Source organism: Pelophylax lessonae (assembly GCF_965119305.1).
Source record: "Pelophylax lessonae genome assembly, chromosome: 12".
NCBI lineage: Eukaryota > Metazoa > Chordata > Amphibia > Anura > Ranidae > Pelophylax > Pelophylax lessonae.
Genome location: NC_138779.1, coordinates 220,804,279 through 220,825,661, shown reverse-complemented (window position 1 = coordinate 220,825,661; position 21,383 = coordinate 220,804,279). Strand labels below are relative to the sequence as shown.

Sequence of the window (21,383 nt, the reverse complement as noted above, 5' to 3'; positions counted from 1 at the left end):
TTGAAATTATGGAAGGCCCTAGATGGGGCTGGGTGTCACTGGTGTGTGTGTGTGTGTGGTGGGGGGGGGGGGAGGGAGAAGGGAGAAGAAAGTTTTTAGAGGGGGTTTAGGGACTCTGCAGCAGACTTGGTGGCCCTGTTAGTATTCAGGTCGCTGGGGGCAACTGTGGGGGATAGGGTCTCTGGGTGGGGCTGGATGTCACTGTTGGGGGGATGAAGGTTCTTGGGGGGGGGGGGGTTAAGGAACTCTGCAGCAGACTTAGTGGCCATGTTGGGGGTGAGGTTGCTAGAGGAGTATTGGGGGCAACTGTGGGGGGTGAGATCTCTGGATGGGGCTGGATGTCACTGGTGGGGGAATGAAGGTTCTGAAGGGGGTTTGTGGACTTGGCAGAAGGCTTGGTGGCTCTGTAGGGCATGAGGTTTCTGGAAAGATCTGGGGGCAACTGTGGGGGATGGGCTCTCTGGATGGGGCTGGATGTCACTGGTGGGGGGGATGAAGGTTCTGGAGGGGGTTTGGGGACTTGGCAGAAGGCTTGGTGGCTCTGTTGGGCATGAGGTTTCTGGAAGGATCTGGGGGCAACTGTGGGGACTGGGTCTCTGTATGGGGCTGAATGTCACTAGTGGGGGAGATCAAGGTTCTGGAGGTGGGTTGGGGACTCTGCAGCAGACTTGATGGCTCTGTTGGGGTTCAGGTCTCTGGAGGGAGCTGGATGTCACTGGTTGGGGGATAATAGTTCTGGAGGGGGTTTGGGAACTCTGCAGGAGACTTGGTGGCCCTGTTGGGGAAGAGGTTTCTGGAAGAGATCCAATAGGCTCAGGATTTTGCAGGGGCAATGTGGGAGACTGGAGGGCACTGTGGGGCTCTGCAGTAAGCTAGGGCAGGCCACTATGGGGGGTTGAATGGCACTATGGGAAGTCAGTGGCTCGCTGGAGACCTAAAATGAGGGATACCACAGCTGAGTGGTTGAGAACCATTGCTTTAGGGGATAGAAAATAAAATATTAGAAGGCAGAGCAGGGATAGGATGAGGTCTAGTGTTGAGGTTTACCATCAGTGCCAATATATGTGTGCTCCACCCTGATGCCTGTGACTTGCTCCCTCTCTAGGTAAGGTGTACACACATGTCTTGGGCAGGCAGAAGTTATTCTACAAGACCCGCTACACGGGGACTCGAGAGCTGGAGTTCTTTGTGGAAGGTCTCCGCTTCCCAGATGAGGGTTTCAATGGTCTGATATCCATAAAGGCCAGCCTGCTGGAGACTCAGGTGGAGGTAAGAACGGAAGTGACAACACATGAGACTTATTCGTCACGATTGTCCATCAGGTTGTAAATCTATGTACTTGACAAGTAGGAGAACATTCCCTTGTGTGACTGATTGGGACTGTGTTTGTGTGTATTCGTTCAACTAAATATGTGGAGGCCACTGGAAATATTTCATGAATAATTTCCTGGCGTTTTCATCCCAAAAATATAATCAAAACCAAAGAAAGTAAAGTGGGAGTTTCAACGATGATTACCCCAGAAAAGTATTAAATAGGCAGTTATAAAAAAAAATAGTCGGGATACACATTGTGACCAGATGTATCCCAACGCAAACGCCAGTTAACGAGTTTTGAGGGTGTTCTGCTTCTTCAGGACTGTGGTTACATTAGGACATTACGTGACAAAAGAAGATCAATCCATTTACAATGATAAAAAAAATGACCATATAATATGTAACACTTAATCACTAAAAAAATATACCTGAACGATCAAACTCTGTATCAACCTATGAAACATATGGACTTCTGAACAATTTTTATATAAGTTCCATAGGCTAAAACAGAGTTTTATTGCTCTGGTATATTTTGTTAGTGATTAAGTGTTATATGCTATATTGTAATTTTTTTTTATTATTGTAGATGGATTGATTTTCTTTTGTCAAGTGATGTCCTAATGCAGAAGTGACGTAGTGAAGCTCTACGTGTTTCGTCGTTAAGACGTCATCAGAAGCGTTATTTTATATATATATATATATATATATATATATATATATATATATATATATCTCGTATTCAATTCTTAACGATTCTAAGGGCCTGCACCTACCCCCCTTCTTCCTTTTTTTTTTTTTTTTTCTATGAAGTAGGTCGCCAGGTCTTTCCTCAGCCCTTCTCAAATTGCTCAGGCTAGGAATCCTCATTTAGAATGTGATGTACTTGGCCAATATGTGCATACATACTAGGGCTAATTTATACAGGAGCCAATTACCCAATCAACTTGTCTTTGGAGTTTGGGAGCAAACTGGACTCCCTGGAGACAACCCACACAAGCATGGGGAGAACATGCAAGCTCCATGCTGATAGTGACCTGGCTGAGATTTAAACCAAGGAGCCCAGTGCAGCCCTGCTAATGAAAAGCTACTAGACGGGAAGCCAATCTTGCAAATGTAATAGGGAGATACAGTATACTCCATGTTGGAATAGTTCTGATTATAGCTGCATATCGATAGAGAAATGTATTCTCTAGTTGTATTGTGAGATTTAGCTTAGATATGTTTTTTTATATTCCAATTGTCCCTTTCCAGTTCGGATTTTGTGCTTTGCCCTTTCCTGTCTCCCGTTCCTAATTTAGACCCCTCTCAGCAGCGGGTCAAGTCTGGTAAACGGATCTCGCTCTTCGCGGCTGTCTCGGCTTTGATTTCATGTCTGTTTAAAGACGGCTCTCCGTGCTAACAGTATAATCAGCGTGCCTGCTGAGTGCCAGCTATGATGGCCGGCGCTGTCACTTCCCAGGCTCCCTTGCTTACACAGAGGACAGGAAATTCGAGAAGGGTTTTAAAGGGGCGCTCCACGTTGAGTTGGCTTAATTTTGCCAATTTTGATATGTTACCATTTCACTTAGCCTTTCTCAACCATGGTGTAGTAGAACTCTAAGGCCCCTCCAGAGGATGCTAAGGGTTCCTTGAGCAATGAATTATTTTGCCTCTTGGATAAGTAATCACTGTCTCCAGTGATCTTTTTAACTATCTTTTAAGGAGGGGATTCTTCCCAATAACCACAGTTGCAATCAGTATTCCTCCCCCTGACCACCAAGATAATGTACTGTGAGCTGTAGATATAATAAACTCCTCACAATTAGTAGGGTGTAGGTCCTCAGACTTGCCCTGAAAAATTTGGGTGAGATGACAAATGGCCTTATGGTCAGGTCTTCCCACTCCCATGGAGTCTCCCTTTGGGGGAACCCCACCTAGTACTTATGTTTTGGTAGTTAACATCTAACTCAGCCTTTCTCAACCAGGGTAAAGTGGAACCCTAGGGCTTCTTTAAAGGTTTCTAGGGGTTTCTTGAGTAATAAACAATTTTTGCCTCTCAGATAAGTAGTCACTGTCACCAATGATCTTTTTAGCAATTTGTAAAGGGGGTGGGGGAATTCTTCCCAATTACCACCATTGGAAGAAGCATTCTACCTAATATGGGAACCCCACCTAGTCCTTTGGTGAACCTTGTCTCGGAAGGTCACCCAAAGAATGAGGTCCTCCTGGTTTCAGCTGTGTAGACCACAAGAATGAGGTCCTCCTGGGTTTCGACTGTGTAGACTTCCCAATAACCACAATTGCAAGCAGCATTCTTCCCACTGACCACCAGGATAATGTACTGTGAGCTGTAGATATAATAAACTCCTCACAATTAGTAGGGTGTAGGTCCTCAGACTTGCCCTGAAAGACTTGGCTAAGAGGAACATGGCCTTATGGTCAGGTCTTCCCACTCCCATGGAGTCTCCCTTTGGGGGAACCCCACCTAGTACTTATGTTTTGTGTTTTGGTAGTTAACATCTAACTCAGCCTTTCTCAACCAGGGCACAGTGGAACCCTAGGGCTTCTTTAGAGGTTACTAGGGGTTTCTTGAGTAATAAACAATTTTTGCCTCTCAGATAAGTAGTCACTGTCACCAATTCTCTTTTTAGCAATCTGTAAAGGGGGTGCGGGAATTCTTCCCAATTACAACCATTGGAAGAAGCATTCTACCGAATAGGGGAACCCCACCTAGTCATTTGGTGGACCTTGTCTCGGAAGGTCTCCCAAAGAATGAGGTCCTCCTGGTTTTGCCTGTGTAGACCACAAGCTCTTTGTCCCCACTGGGAAGATCTGTGATATTAAAGTGAGACATCAAATCACTTTTGGATCCTTAAAATGTTAGGATATTCAGTCAATGATCAAAGCCTAGGGGTGGTTTTGGAGTACCACTAGCGCTACACGTTGGTTAAAGGCACTCTGTTACTAAAAATGTATATACAAGTTCATATGAATATGTCCACTAGACAGAGTTCACTTTAGATTTGATGTGCTGAGACTTTTTTTCAGAGGTCATCATTTCACAATTTAGGGATTCGGTTGCTAATCTCAGTTTTTGCAAGTTGACTATGTATCAGCTGGGGATTTAAATGAAAATATCTCACTCTTTGATTTCATTGTATTCCAGGGCATTCCCGAAACCCCAATATTCACAGACTCCGTGGCATTTCGGATCTCTCCCCTCATAATCACTCCCAACACTCTGGATCCTATTGAGGTTTACGTCTGCAGGTATTGTGGGTGGCAGGGGGACTTGTGACTTTGATGATCTGGTGGCTGTAGGGAGGTATCTGTCCCCTTTTGGGTTCTCAATATCACAGAGTAATATTTGCCTGGAATCAGAGGATTATGGCTAGCGATGAGCCTAAAATGAGAAATTTGTACCATTAACAATTCAAAAAGACACTGAAATCCCATACCGTCATGACCCTGGGGAGGACCCATACCGTCATGACCCTGGGGAGGACCCATACCGTCATGACCCTGGGGAGGACCCATACCGTCATGACCCTGGGGAGGACCCATACCGTCATGGCCCTGGGGAGGACCCATACCGTCATGGCCCTGGGGAGGACCCATACCGTCATGGCCCTGGGGAGGACCCATACCGTCATGGCCCTGGGGAGGACCCATACCGTCATGGCCCTGGGGAGGACCCATACCGTCATGGCCCTGGGGAGGACCCATACCGTCATGGCCCTGGGGAGGACCCATACCGTCATGGCCCTGGGGAGGACCCATACCGTCATGGCCCTGGGGAGGACCCATACCGTCATGGCCCTGGGGAGGACCCATACCGTCATGGCCCTGGGGAGGAACCATACAATCATGGCCATGGAGGGACCAAAAGCATCATGACCCTGAGGCAGGGGACCCATACCATCATAACCCTTGGGGGACCGATGGCATCGTGACCCTGGAGGGGACCGATGGCATCGTGACCCTGGAGGGGACCGATGGCATCGTGACTCTGGAGGGGACCGATGGCATCGTGACCCTGGAGGGGACCGATGGCATCGTGACTCTGGAGGGGACTGATGGCATTATAGCTCTGGGAGGTCCATACTCTTATGGCACTGGGGGGAACCATACCATTATGGCACTGGGGGGACCATACCATTATGGCACTGGGGGGACCATACCATTATGGCACTGGGGGGACCATACCATTATGGCACTGGGGGGACCATACCATTATGGCACTGGGGGGGACCATACCATTATGGCACTGGGGGGGACCCATACCATTATGGCACTGGGGGGGACCCATACCATCATGGCACTGGGAGACCCATTCCATTATGGCCCTGATTGGCTCAATCTGGTTTGAAAAAGGCCTTGATATTTATTCTGTTATCCTTCAACAGTGTTAAAGAAAATTACCTCTTCCTGAAGGCAATCAACAATCTAGTGAGTGATGCCAACCTCAAGGTCCAGATCTGCTTTGAGTATGTCAACCGCGGCGATCGCTGGATGCAGGTTGGTGCAATAAGTAGATTTCCAGAAGTAGATTTATATTGGGAGTTCTTCTTGTATCTCCCACCACTGCTAAGCTCTGTCATTGCCGATCATAAATAGGGTGCCAACACTTTCCAGAGTCTTCAGTTCTGTGTCACTGCCCTGTTTTCTGTTTGTTTATGGACCACTAGTCACACACTACCATACTGATGTCACTCTGAGCTCTGCTCCTTCCGTGAGCCCATCTGAATACCTCCCCCTTCCACCCAACTATTTACAGAGCAGCCACTCCCATGCAAGCCTGATTTCAGCTTTCATCTAGTGAAGAAGTGTTTATCTCTCACATGTCCTTCGTATCTCCAGTGTCAAGTTCTCCAGAAATGTCTTTATACTTTTGGTAATACGACTGCTTTTGGTTGTTGTACTATTGTTTTCACACCCAATATATTCTATATATGGTCAGATGGAATCATGGAGGTGTAAAGAATTGTTATATCAGATTTAATAATCTCCGTATGTTTCATATACAGGATGAGATGGAGTTTGGGTACATTCATGCTCCACATAAAAGTTTTCCAGTCGTGTTGGATTCACCGAGAGACAGAGGACTGAAAGACTTTCCCATACGGCAACTTCTGGTAAGTTTAACAACCTTGAAGCCTAGTGGTTAGATCTCCACTAGCGAGTGGTGACCTCACTGAGATTGCAGCCTATCCAATCACTAGAGAGCGGTGACATCACTGAAAATGCGGCCTATATATTCACTAGAGACCGGTGACATCACTGAGAATGCAGCCTATCCATTCACTAGAGAGCGGTGACATCACTAAGAATGCAGCCTATCCATTCACTAGAGAGCGGTGACATCACTGAGAATGCAACCTATCCATTCACTAGAGAGCGGTGACATCACTGAGAATGCAGCCTATCCATTCACTAGAGAGCGGTGACATCACTGAGAATGCAGCCTATCCATTCCCTAGCGAGCAGTGACATCACTGAGAATGCAGCCTATCCATTCAACAAGAGAGCGGTGACATCACTGAGAATGCAGCCTGTCCATTCATTAGAGAGCGGTGACATCACTTAGAATGCAGCCTGTCCATTCAACAAGAGAGCGGTGACATCACTGAGAATGCAGCCTATCCATTCAACAAGAGAGCGGTGACATCACTGAGAATGCAGCCTGTCCATTCACTAGAGAGCGGTGACATCACTTAGAATGCAGCCTGTCCATTCACTAGAGAGCGGTGACATCACTGAGAATGCAGCCTATCCAATCACTAGAGAGCGGTGACATCACTGAGAATGCAGCCTGTCCATTCACTAGAGAGCGGTGACATCCATTCAGTAGAGATAGTCGTAGTGTTGGAAGTGAGAATCCTCCTGATGATGTCAGCACTCGGTGTTCCCGGCTCGGACTGATCACTATGTATCTGAGTGGATGGAGATAATCTGTTTCCATCTCCGTTGTTACTTTATCCCTCCTCGCTCTCTGGAATGACTCCACGCTCTGTGATCGTTATGGCGCGGTGTCACTTTGCCATCGGTCCCGCGCCCCGGCCGTCACATCTGAGGGTCGCCGGTACTGTAGATCTGTCAGATAATCTCTGTGACGGGCAGCTGTGCTGATTGAGCGAGGTGTAAATTGAAGTAAGACTTGCTGATCCGCGTGTTTTAAATAGAAGCATGTGTGAATGCAGCCGATTAAAAAAAAAAATATTTGAATCTCAATGCAGATCTCCACGGATATTTAGACAGAAGGCGATTTTCTTGTATTTCAGTAACCGTGACGTAAGATTGTGTTCCAGGGGGACAGAGGGGGGAGGGGGGAATCTATGCAGGCAATGTGTGCAATCATAAATGTAGATTCATATGATAAATACACAAACAGAAGGCACACTGTGAGTTCAGTCCAAGGAGGTGCATGACACCCCCTGGGCTTATCTTTATTTATTTACATCTGTGAGTTTAATTTTACTCCTAGAATACTGCTTTGGCTGTATTTCCAGTAGCCCAATGCTGATGCTTTATCTTCTGCATTAGAGTTGGTGCAGCTGCTATGCCTGCCCCAGCCTATCCCCCTGCCCAATCACAGAAGCCTTTGTATTATGTTAACTCATTCACAAAAATACAAAGGCTTCTCTGAATAGGCAGCAGAGGGGAGGGGTGGGAATAGCTGCTTTGTGTGCCTCTCTTTTCTCTGTCCATGTATGATTCAGCCATAAAACTGTCAGATATAAATAATAGAGAAAAGTTCAGGAGATCTCATGCACCTCTTTTGACCTAACTCATAGGATTCCTTCACTTTTTACAAAGTTCCTTGAATTTAGCTATACATGTCTCTGCTATGCCTGCCCCTTCCCATCCCCCTGCCCAATCACAGAAGCCTTTGTATTATGTTAACTCATTCACAAAATACAAAGGCTTCTCTGAATAGGCAGCAGAGGGGAGGGGTGGGAATAGCTGCTTTGCGTGTGCCTCTCTTTTCTCTGTCCATGTATGATTCAGCAGAGCCAAAAACCTGCCAGATATAAATAATAGAGATAAGTTTAGGAGATGTCTTGACCCTTTTTGGACTGCTATGCCTGCCCAATCACAGAAGCCTTTGTATCATGTGAACTCATTCACGAAATACAAAGGCTTCTCTGAATGGGCAGCAAAAGGGAGAGGGGAAGAAATAGCTGCTTTGCGTGCTTCTCTCTGTCAGTGTATGATTCAGCAGAGCTATACATAATAGAGAAAAGTTCAGGAGATGTCAGGCACCTCTTTGGACTTAACTCATCGTGTGCCTTCACTTTTTACAAAGTTACAGGAATCCAGCTATAAATGTCTCTGCTATGCCTGCCCCTCCCCATCCCACTGCCCAATCACAAAAGCCTTTGTATCATGTGAACTCATTCACAAAATACAAAGGCTTCTCTGAATAGGCAGCAAAGGGGAGGGGTGGGAATAGCTGCTTTGTGTGCCTTTACTCTCGTTGCGGTGGGCCCTTTATTACGGTCCCGCAGCGGGACCTTTTCACAAGTTCTGCAGTGGGCCCCCTTCCTGCCATCTTGGGGCCTCTCCACGGTGGTGGAATGCCAGGGCCCAGTTGCAAGTGTCAGTAGTTTTTATTTTCTGGTATTTTAATTGTATTATTTTTTTATCATTAATTTTTTTTTAATTTTTTTACAATGTCACTGACTATGACTCTGTCCATTCAGAAAAGGAAGGAGCTGATAAATTACATTTACTGACCCCTTCCTGGTTCTCTACTGTGGCACATCCCCTGCAGAAGCCGGCAGGAGAGGGGAGGGAGCACAGTCGGGGGGGGGGGGGGGGGAGGGGGGGACCAGGGGAGCACACAGGGGCCCAGAGACAGCAGAACACAAGTGAACTGGATAGGAGGAGTGACGGGGGCAGCATACAGAGGAACCAATCTCCTCCATTTTCCTCCTGCAGCTACAGGGAGAAAAAGGAGGACAGTGATTTCTCTACATGCTGCCCCCGCCGCCCCTCCTATCCAGGTGTACAGGGGAGCCGCACAGGCCCCCTGGAGCATGGGGCCCGGTTGCAATGGCAACCCCTCCAACCCCTGTAGTTACGCCCCTGGCTTTAGACCCATTTACACCTTGCATTTTCAGCACGTTTTTATGTTCATGTAATTTGTGTAACATACAAAGGGCAGCCCAATTATTTCAAGGGGCTACCCTACGCGTGACAAACGCGGCAAAGTAGCCGATGTAACTTTTTTTTGCCCCGTTGAAACTTGCGTGGTTTTTCCAGCATGTTTTGCTCTTTTTTTTATGTTCAGCTTGTTGAGTTTGGGGTGCAATTAAACACGAATGACACCACAAACATTAGTGCAATTTTGCACGCATGTACAAAAATGCGCAGGCGTGAATGGAGCCCAAAAGCAGGCATGTTGGTTTAGTGAATTGAACCGGGTGCTAAGTGAATGTTCCTTCTTCTGGAGTTCTCGGACCAATCGTGCGTCTCTTTAATTGGCGAGTCTGTCAGGTGTGTGAAGACGTCTCTTTCACGTCTGCCATGTGTCGCGCCGGTCATAATGTGCCGACTTCAGTAGCTGTGAACTTTCTGGGCAGGTTTCCCGGGCATTTTGCAGGTTGTCTTGTGATTTTATTGGAGGATGCCAGTCGATTAATCACAATTTGTTCTAGAAGGTCAGCTCGGGTGCGCGGCCAAGAGGCAACACATTCCGGCACGCCAAGTACAGCGGAGCTTAGCAGCTGTCACGCCGGTCGCAGTAATCAGCGCATGATGGATCTTTCTGCTCCTATTCCCAGGCCGCGTCTCGTTTTACCGCCTCCTGTCATCGTCCTGTATGTGGGGGTCGCAGTACCGGGGTAAAGGTACCGAAAATCCGATCTCCTCTCTCCCGCCATCACAGCTCTGGTTGGGGGGTGTTGCGTCAACCTTCGAGGTCCATGTTAAAATGTTATCAATACTCAATTTGTATTTTACAGGTGCAGCTCCTAAAATTAGAATATCATCAAAAAGTTTATTTCAGTAATTCATTTAAAAAGTGAAACTCATATATTTTATATAGATGCGTTACACACAGAGTGAGAGATTTCAAGCATTTCTTTCTTTTAATTTTGATGAACCTATCTTGGCTGACCCTAAGCACACAGCCAAGATAACAAAGGAGTGGCTACGGGACAACTCTGTGAATGTCCATGAGTTGCCCAGCCAGAGCCCAGACTTGAACCCGATTGGACATCTCTGGAGAGATCTGAAAATGGCTGAGCACCGACCCTCCTCCATCCAACCTGATGGAGCTTGAGAGGTCCTGCAAGGAAGATTGGGAGAAACTGCCCAAAAATAGGAGTGCCAAGCTTGTAGCATCTTACTCAGAAATACTGGAGGCTGTAATTGGTGCCAAAGGAGCTTCACCAAAGTATTGAGCAAAGGGTGTGAATACTTATGTACATGGCAAAGGGTGTGAATACTTATGTACATGGGATTTTTTTTTCCTTTTTTATTTTTAATAAATTTGCAAAGATTTCAAACAAACTTCTCTCACGTTGTCATTATGGGGGATTGTTTGTAGAGTTTTGAGGAAAATAATGAATTGAATCCATTTTGGAATAAGGCTGTAACATAATAAAATGTGGAAGAAGTGAAGCGCTGTGAGTACTTTCCGGATGCGCTGTAGAGCTGTAACAAGTAACGATAATAGTGTGGCTATAAGGAATCTGATGTTACATACAGTAGGTAGAAAAAAAAAAAGGAGCCTGTCCAATTCAACCAACAGAAAACACCATATAGTATTTTCTGTCGTAAATTAGGAAATATTTATTACCAATAAATGTTATTTTTGGTACGACTATGGATACTTTTTTTTTTATTTCCTCCAGTCTTAAAAAAGGCTCAATTCTTTACTATCCCTAGATTTGAAAATGACAGTCACATGGCAACAACAGAGATCCTGATCCACGCCATCTCTTCTTTTTTTCAGGGACCAGATTTCGGCTATGTGACAAAAGTGGCGGATGCTGACGAGGTGACCAGCCTGGACTCGTTTGGGAATCTGGAAGTGAGCCCGCCGGTGACCGTCCGCGGCAAGAATTATCCACTGGGACGAATTCTGATCGGAAGCAGCTTTCCCACGTAAGGATTTCACCGATTATTTTGGTTCTCATGTCGGCAAATTGTGGTGGTCCACCATCTGCACTCCTTAAGCCATAGACGGATCAAGATTCATCTGGTTCAGCAGGAACCAGCCGAATGTCTGTCCATCGATGGGCAGGCTGGTCGATCCATCTACCAACTTCAGTACAACCAGCCTGTATGGGTTTTTTTGGTCGCCTGATCATCGCAGGCGTCTATATCCATCAGCTGTGCTTATTAAGTTCTGCCGGTGGGGAAAGCTCCCTGCTGGCAGAACACCGTAGCGCTGTGGGAGGGATCCCCCTCATCAACATTGACTGTGGGGAGCCCCTCCCCATCTCCCCATCAACACTGACTATGGGGAGCCCCCCCCCATCAACACTGACTGTGGGGAGCCCCCCCATCAACACTGACTGTGTTGATGGGGGAATCCAGCAGTTTTCTTTCCTTCATTCCACGGTGGTGATTTAGAGCAGCCTTTTTCAACTGGGGTGCCTTCAGGTTACTTCAGGGGTGCCTTGGCAAAATGCCTAAAGATTGCCCAAAAATTGTATACAAATCAGTGGGTGTCATAAAAGGTGCTGATTTAGAGAGTGGAAAAAAGAAGCAAGGCGCCTCTAAGTGCAGTAACTCAAATATTTATTGCCAAATAAACACTCACAAATAAGCAAGCTGTGACAAATAAGAGAGCTGAAGTGATCCAGGATGCCAACTGGAATCTGCACACCAGAGCAGTGGCCCTGCAGATTTCAGGTGGCATCCTGGATCACTTCAGTTCTCTTTTATTTGTCACAGCTTGATTATTTATGAGTGTTTATTTGGCAATAAATATCTGAGTTACTGCACTTAGAGGCGCCTTGCTTCTTTTTCCATTGTTCCTAAAGCAGCTTCTTCTCTCAAGTGCTGCCCAGGTGCAGAGACCTACACGCCGCCCGCTTAGATCCACGGAAGCACCCATACACATTTATTTTTTAGCTGATTTAGAGAGTGCAGATTGGCTGTGTTCCCTGGGTCACTTTTGTCATTTAACTGAATTGTTCCTTTACCTCCCTGGCGGTATTCCTGAGTGTGGCTCGGGGTTCATTTTCAGTACCAAAAGCGGTAACCCCCGAGCCACAGTTGGGATTACCCCGGGAATCACACTCCCCTTCCCTGCGATCCCCCGCCATCCTCCCGCTGTCTCCAGCCGTCCTCCCGCTGTCCTCCAGCCGTCCTCCAGCCATCCTCCCGCTGTCCTCCAGCCGTCCTCCCGCTGTCCTCCCGCTGTCCTCCAGTCGTCCTCCAGCCATCTTCCCGCTGTCCTCCATCCTCCTGCTTTGTGCTCGGCCGATGCCGGCACTTGTCTTCCAGTTCCCTTCCCTGCAAGCGTTGTGACGCAGGGGGTGGAACCGGCGGCAATTTCAAAAATGTAAATACACCAAATGAGATAATAGAAAGTTGTGATGGGATTACACTGCATCATCCCATCTCACCACAGGATTTCACCTGGTGACATTTCCAGTGTCCTGCCTGCGCTTTTCCAGTTCTTTGTGCCTGGAAAATAGAGAACGGCCATGGCGTCCAAAAAGCGTTCTTTTTGCGCCAAAGCGCTTTTAGACGAACTGGAAAACAGCGACAGTGAAACGGAGATACTTGAAGAACTGAGCGATAGCGATTGGTGGGAAAATTGGTCATCAGGTATGGAAAGTGAGGACAGCGACGATTCTGATGTCTCTTTCTGGCACATAGATGTGGAATTTGGGAAGAATATCAAATGATTCTTCAGAATTTCCAACGGAGCGATGTGCCAGAAAGAGACATCAGAATCCTCGCTGTCCTCACTTTCCATACCTGATGACCAATTTTCCCACCAATCGCTATCGCTCAGTTCTTCAAGTAACTCCGTTCCGCTGTCGCTGTTTTCCAGTTCGTCTAAAAGCACTTTTGCGTAAAAAGGAATGCTTTTTGGACGCCATGGTCGTTCTCTATTTTCCAGGTACAAAGAACTGGAAAAGCACAGGCAGGGCACTGGAAAAGTCACCAGGTGAAATCCTGTGGTGAGATGGGATGATACAGTGTAATCCAATCACAACTTTCTATCATCTCATTTGGTGTATTTAAATTTTTGATATTGCCGGCAGTTCCACCCCCTGCGTCACAACGCTCGCAGGGAAGGGAACCGAAAGACAGGTGCCGACATCTGCAGAGCACAGCGCGGCAGGATGTCGGGGGGATGGCGGGAGGGCGGTGGGAGCAGTGTTACTTTTGGCAGCAAATTTCAATTTAGTTTTAGTCTTAGGACCAAAATGGCATTTTAGTTTTAGTCCCATTTTAGTCTTCTGCAAGTGTTTTAGTTTTAGTCGTATTTAGTCGACTAAAACTCCAGTACATTTTAGTCATCTATAATCGAATGGGTGTAGTTCAATTGTAATTTGTAATGCATTATTTAAGCATTTCTCTACAATTTCCAAACTCATTATATACTACTGCTGGTCCTGGAGTGAAAAATCGAATAGGTTATTATTTATGCTTTGAGCATGCACCAGTGTTAATTTTGGCAGCAAATTTCGATTTTAGTTTTAGTTATAGTCTTTTGACTAAAATGCCATTTTAGTTTTAGTCGTATTTTAGTCTTAAGACTAAAATGCCATTTTAGTTTTAGTCGTATTTTAGTCATCTGAATTGTGTTAGTCGTATTTTAGTCCTCTGAATTGTTTTAGTTTTAGTCGTATGTTTGTCCTCTGAATTGTTTTAGTTTTAGTCGTATTTTAGTAGACTAAAATTGTGTTAATTTAGTCGACGAAAACGCTTTAGTCGGTTTTAGTCGACGAAATTAACACTGGGTGGGAGGATGGCTGGAGGATGGCTGGAGGATGGCTGGAGGATGGCTGGAGGATGGCTGGAGGATGGCGGGAGGATGGCGGGAGGACGGTGGGGGATCGCAGGGGAAGGTGAGTTTTAAAATTATAAAACAACAGATTTCCATGCAAAACAATGTATCGCTTTTAGCACAGAAATCTGGACATAATCAGACCGCCAGGGTGGTTAAGGGTGCATCCGATCGTGCAAAAATTTGTGTGCTCCTGTGTGTTTCAACAGCCCAATATTTTTAGTGGGCTGCCATATGTGCGGGAACATGCAAATAGTACGGTAGGCACAATTTTTTTAAATCACGCCACACCAAATGGCGTGGTACAGCGATTCCCTTGCGTTTTGGTGACCACAACCCGCGTTTGCCAGATGCACAGGAGACGCGGGTTTACCACACAGCCAGTAGTGTGAGCCGGCCCCCGAATGATGACATGATGGTGTTTAGGGAGATAGAGGTATACCGCTGAATATAACGTGTCCTCTGCGTCCCCTCTCTTGTCTCGGTGGGGTGGACGGGCTCCGAGTAATTCTAGATCCTCAGCTGTCACATAAACGGCAGTAAACACCTTGAGGCAATGGAGGCACATTGCTGAGCGGGCATAGTTATTTGCGAGGGTCTCCGCGCTTAGCTCATCCCTTCGGAAACCCTAGAATACCCCCCCCCCCCCGCCAGAGGTGCTGCCAACACACACATATCATGTGCGCAAAGCACACCGGTATGGACCGTATATGACATAACCCCCCTACACTGGCAACGTCCCATTCTAATACACCTACAATTTCTATCTAAAACAGTTTGACCATCCCAACCCCACTAAAAATATTGTAGATTACAAGTGGTGGTAAAGTCAGGTCAGAGATAAAGTTGTGGAGAAGGTTAAAGCCCCCTTTACTCCGATACCCCTAACTAAAATCTAGTGGAACCAATTGCCTTCAGAAGTCATCTAATTTAGTAAATAGAGTCCACCTGTGTATCATTTAATCTCAGTATAAATACAGCTGTTCTGTGAAGCCCTCAGAGGTTTGTTAGAGAACCTTGGTGAACGAACAGCATCATGAAGGCCAAGGAACACACCAGACAGGTCAGGGATAAAGTTGTGGAGAAGTGTAAAGCAGGGTTAGGTTATAAAAAAATCTCCCAAGCTTTGACCATCTCACTGAGCGCTGTTCAATCCATCATGGGAAAATGGGAAAGAGTATGGCACAACTGCAACCCTACCAAGACATGGCCGTCCATCTAAACTGACCGGCCGGGCCCCTACCAAGACATGGCCGTCCACCTAAACCACGGGTCTTCAACTGGCCCTCCAGTTGTTCAAGAACTACATTTCCCATCATGCCTAGTCATGTCTGTGAATGACAGAGTTTTACAATGCCTCATGGAACATGTAGTTCCGCAACAGCTGGAGGGCCGTAGTTTGAGGATCCCTGCTGTACAGTATAGGATGCACTTAATACTTGGTCGGGGCTCCTTTTGCATGAATTACTGCATCAATGTGGCGGTTTTGGCTGACTGATGTGGCACTTGGAGGCAGGGTTCCGGCTCACTGATGGGGATCTCAGAGGCGGGGTTTTTGGCTGACTGATGGGGTACTCGGAGGGGGGGGGGGTTCTGGTTGACTAATGGGGAACTCAGAGGCGAGGTTACGGCTGACTGATGGGGCACTCGGAGGCGGAGTTTTGGCTGACTAAGGGGGCACTCGGAGGCAGGGTTTTGGCTGACTGATGGGGCACTCGGAGGAGGGGTTTTGGCTGACTGATGGGGCACTCGGAGGAGGGGTTTTGGCTGACTGATGGGGCACTCGGAGGCGGGGTTTTGGCTGACTGATGGGGCACTCGGAGGCGGGGTTTTGGCTGACTGATGGGGCACTCGGAGGCGGGGTTTTGGCTGACTGATGGGGCACTCGGAGGCGGGGTTTTGGCTGACTGATGGGGCACTCGGAGGAGGGGTTTTGGCTGACTGATGGGGCACTCGGAGGCAGGGTTTTGGCTGACTGATGGGGCACTCGGAGGAGGGGTTTTGGCTGACTGATGGGGCACTCGGAGGCGGGGTTTTGGCTGACTGATGGGGCACTCGGAGGCGGGGTTTTGGCTGACTGATGGGGCACTCGGAGGCGGGGTTTTGGCTGACTGATGGGGCACTCGGAGGCGGGGTTTTGGCTGACTGATGGGGCACTCGGAGGAGGGGTTTCGGCTGACTGATGGGGCTGTCAGAGGAGGGTTTCCCGGCTAACTGTTGGGGAACTCAGAGGCGGGGTTTTAGCTGACTGATGGGGCACTTGGAGGCAGGGTTTCAGCTGACTGATGTGGCACTCGGAGACGGGGTTTCGGCTGACTGATGGTGAACTCAGAGGAGGGGTTTCGGCTGATGGGGAACTCAGAGGAGGGGTTTCGGCTGACTGATGGTGAACTCAGAGGCGGGGTTTTGGCTGACTGATGGGGCGCAGTGGCACATTTTAGGTCTTAGTTTGCCCAATTCCGTTATATTATTCAGAGAAGCAGGAAAGGTGTTTGCTGATTGTTTCCGGTAAATTGTTTTTATTGCGCTGTGCAGCACCTCCGGTAGACGGATGACCAAAGTGGTGAGAGATTTCCTGCAAGCCCAGCGGGTTCAGCCACCCATCGAGCTCTTCAGTGATTGGCTGCTTGTGGGTCACGTGGACGAGTTCTTGACTTTTGTGCCAGCGCCGAATCAGAAGGTAAGTCCACCACGCCAGTTGTGTCCTGCGGGAGTTGGAGGGACGTCTTTAAAATGTGTAACAGAACTGAATATATGAGTATCAGAGTATTTCACATCATTGATACGGAACATTGCAGAGCATTGCATATCATTTGTGCAAAATACAGCAGCACATTTCACATCATTCATAAGAACACTGTAGATTGCAATTTATACAGAACACTGCAAAGCATTTCACAGCATTTATACAGAACACTGCAGAGCATTTTAAATCATTCATACAGGAACACTGCAGAGCATTTCACATCCGTTATACGAAACATTGCAGAGCATTGCATATCATTTTTACAGAAGACCACAGAGCATTGCACATCATTCAACACAGAATACAGCAGAGCATTGCACATCATGCACACAGAACACTGCAAAGCGTTGCACATCATACATACAGAGCACTGCAGAGCATTGCACATCATTCATACTGAGCACTGCAGAGCATTGCACATCATTCATACTGAGCACTGCAAAGCATTGCACATCATGCTACATACAGAGCACTGCAGAACATCGCACATCATTCATACTGAGCATTGCACAGCATGCATATGGAACACTGCAGAGCATTGCACATCATTCATACTGAGCACTGCAGAGCATTGCACATCCTTCATCCAGAGCACTGCAGAGCATTGCACATCATACATACATACAGAGCACTGCAGAGCATTGCACATCATACATACATACAGAGCACTGCAGAGCATTGCACATCATACATACATACAGAGCACTGCACATCATTCAATACAGAATACCGCAGAGCATTGCACATCATACATACAGAGCACTGCACATCATTCAATGCAGAATACCGCAGAGCATTGCACATCATACATACAGAGCACTGCAGAGCATTGCACGTGACATCATACATACAGAGCACTGCACATCATTCAATACAGAATCCCGCAGAGCATTGCACATCATACATACAGAATCCCACAGAGCATTGCACATCATACATACAGAACACTGCAGAGCATTGCACATCATGTTACACACGGGTCTTGTAACACGGAATGAGAATGTTTCAGGCTGAACTGGGTGCTGTTGGAATCGGTGTGGCTTATAAAGGAACGGTTTAACTCTCCAGGCTGTGTAACGCTGCCACCAGGTGGCTGTTTTGAGTATCACCTGAACTGCTCCTTAGTTCATAGAAGCCACCACACTTGTCCAAACGCACGCAGTGAGAACTGTCTGTATTGTCCCACAGCAACCAATCAGATTAGGCCTTTTGGGATCCCAGTTGTCATTTGAACCTGCATGGGGTGGTTTGTATTTTGTCGGTCGGTGGGGGTCTCTGGGAAAGTTGATGGGGGTCTCTTCTCTCTTCATCTTCCAGGGCTTCTGCCTTCTCCTGGCCAGTCCGGCCACTTGTTTCCGAATCCTGCAGGACAAGAAGCAGGAAGGACACGGAGACGTGGCCATTCTCCAGGGTACGTGGCGTCACTTACATGGCAATCTATCTATTAATTCGCTCCCCTATTAGACTGGTCATACATGGCGGTTCCCGTGAATTGGTCAAAATACTATTATTATATAGGATTTATACAGCGCCAACAGTTTACGCAGCGCTTTACAACTTGAGGGTAGACAGTACAAATACACTTTAATACAGGAGGAATCGGAGGGCCCGGCTCGTTAGAGCTTACAATCTAAGATCTGAGCTGTGGGTGGCGCTGCCAGCCCCGCCTTGATAGGCTTTGAAGAAACCAGGAGAAGACCGGCGCATGCCACAACAGGATGCCACAAAATGCTTCTTTATTGTAAAGTAGACGGATGGAACTGCACAGGAATCGCGCGATGTTAACGCGTTTCACACGGCATTGCGCTTAATCATAACAAGGGGTCAGTGGGTGGGATTGCCAGTAAAGGTGAAAACGCAGCCGAACGCAATTACCCCCAGCATGGCCAGCATAATCACTTATACAGGTGCTTCTCGATAAATTAGAATATCATCAAAAAGTTAATTTCTCGATCGTCTATCGACAGACGCAGCTCCATCTTCTTCTTTTTTTTTTTTTTATAAGATTCACATTTTTTGAGATGCACCGTTATTGATCCAATGATTAAAAAACATACAAAACATAACAGGAATTAAGTATACAAAAGTAAGAGGGGTTGTAAAGTCAGAAGGTTTTGCATTCTATGCTATAAGATAAAAAAAAACCTTCTGTGTGTAGCAGCCCCTCTAATACTTACCTGAGCCACCTCTCAATCCAGCGATGTCCACAGCTGTCCAAGTCGTCCCGGACTCCCCTCCTCCTTGGCTAAGACACAGCAGGGCCGTCATTGGGTCCCGCTGCTGTCAATCAAAGTCAGTTAGCCAATGAGTAGAGATGGGGGGGGGGGGGGCGCAGCTCCGTGTCTAAATGGATTAGGAATCTGTAAATGTAGATTCATACAATTAAATTGAATGTCCGATTATCATTGCAGGATTTGAAACCAAGAGGTGGACGGTCACCAAAATCCTGTCCACGGATATCATAGTGAAGGAGAATGGATACGCTCAGGTGAGGAATGTGGAAGTAATTCCCGTACATTATCCAGGTACAGAGGATACCAGAATACGTGGGGGGGAGGGGGGGGGGAGTTATTATCGGAAACTGCATTGGGGTTGCACAAGGAGGCTCTAATGAAATCCAATAAATGAAAGGGGCGGACCAGGGACAGTCAGGCTTGAGGGCATTTTTTTTTTTGCATAACTCCTCCCAAGAGCCCGCCCACTGCTTGCATCAGAGGAGTACTGCGGAAGGACGCTGTGATGTAACTGTTTTTGAAACTGATAAATCAATGGGTTAACTCCTCCCAAGAGCCCGCCCACTGCTTGCATCAGAGGAGTACTGCGGCAGGAGCCGGTGATGTAACTGTTTTAAATCAATGGGTTAACTCCTCCCAAGAGCCCGCCCACTGCTTGCATCAGGGGGGTCACAAGGAGACTCTTGACATTAAAATAAATGAAATCCAATAAATGAAGGGGGCGGACCAGGGACAGCTAGGCTTGAGGGCATTTTAATTTTTATTTTGCATAGCTCCTCCCAAGAGCCCGCCCACTACTTGCATCAGAGGAGTACTGCGGCAGGGCGCTGTGATGTAACTGTTTTTTTTTAAACTGTTAAATCGATGGGTTAACTCCTCCCAAGAGCCCGCCCACTGCTTACATCAGAGAAGTACTGCGGCAGGGCGCTGTGATGTAACTGTTTTTTGAAACTGTTAAATTGATGGGTTTAGTTCCGCTTTTGGACCGCCCACTGCAGAAATACTGCGGCAGGCTGGCCCTCCTGCGTGAACCGCCGTAGGTATACGTCGGTCGCGCGCCTGCAGAAAAGGGGGCGAGCGTGCCCGCTCCCGCCCCCGCTCGGCAGCGGGGACTCCGATGCACAGGGCAGGTGGCTCTGATTGCTGCCGGTCACCCGCAATCGCTCCCCGCTGAGAGAGAAGGACGGTCGGATGTTGTGAACACAGCTGACCGTTCTTCTCCCTGGAATGATCACAGAGTGCCTGTGATCCTTCTATATAGGAACACATGTCTCTATGGTCATTTCACAAGCCCCGCCCCCATACAGTTAGAAACGCGCCCCCAGGTACACATTTAACCCTTTGATCATCCCTGGGTTAACCCCTTCCCTGCCAGTGTCATTATTACAGTGACAGCGCATATTTTTAGCACTGATTACTGTAGTAATGTCACTGGTCCCCCCAAAAGTGTCAAAAATGTCAGTTAGGGGTCTGATCTGTCCGCCACAATGTTGCAGTCCTGATAAAAATCGCAGATCGCCGCCATTACTAGTAAAATCTTTCCCGTAGTTAGTAGACGCAATACCTTGTGCGAAAACCAATCAAAATACGCTTATTGCGATTTTTTTTTTTTTTTACCAGAAATATGTAGCAAACGACAAATGTTGAAAAAATTTGATTTTTAAATTTTTTTTTTTGGGAATGTTATATAGCAGAATATGAAAAATATTGTTTTTTTCCAGAATTGCCGCTCTATTTTTGTTTATAGCGCAAAAAATAAAAATTGCAGAGGTGATCAAATACCACCATAAAAAATCTCTATTTGTGCGGAAAAAAAGGGCATCAATTTTATTTGGGTACAGATTCGCACGACTGCGCAATTGTCCATTAAAGTAACGCAGTGCCAAATCGCAAAAAATGGCCTGGTCATTAAGGGGGCAAATCCTTCCGGTCCAGAAGTGGTTAAGCTGTGATTTCTGAACTGTGGGGTGGCCGAAAAAGCAGCACATGGTCCCCTCATACAGCACCCTAGAAGTATTATATATTTGTAGAGTGGTCTTGCAGTGGATGGGTGGGAGGAGTACAAGGTAGGTTGATTAAATTGAAGTGAACCTATGGCTAGTATGGATAAAAGTAGCAGTTCATGTTA

At 47.1% G+C, this 21,383-nt stretch overlaps 1 protein-coding gene across 1 annotated transcript in view; it reads left to right on the top strand.

Moving 5' to 3' along the window:
* The window catches only part of PADI2 (peptidyl arginine deiminase 2), a 64,124-nt gene that overhangs the window by 38,564 nt on the left and 4,177 nt on the right, over positions 1-21,383 (top strand). Inside the window, exons 7-14 of the mRNA XM_082274562.1 lie at positions 1,106-1,269; positions 4,460-4,563; positions 5,700-5,811; positions 6,321-6,428; positions 11,255-11,406; positions 16,811-16,955; positions 18,339-18,432; positions 19,433-19,509. Coding sequence (XP_082130688.1) covers positions 1,106-1,269; positions 4,460-4,563; positions 5,700-5,811; positions 6,321-6,428; positions 11,255-11,406; positions 16,811-16,955; positions 18,339-18,432; positions 19,433-19,509 — 956 coding nt within the window. The remainder of the gene's footprint in view (positions 1-1,105; positions 1,270-4,459; positions 4,564-5,699; positions 5,812-6,320; positions 6,429-11,254; positions 11,407-16,810; positions 16,956-18,338; positions 18,433-19,432; positions 19,510-21,383) is intronic.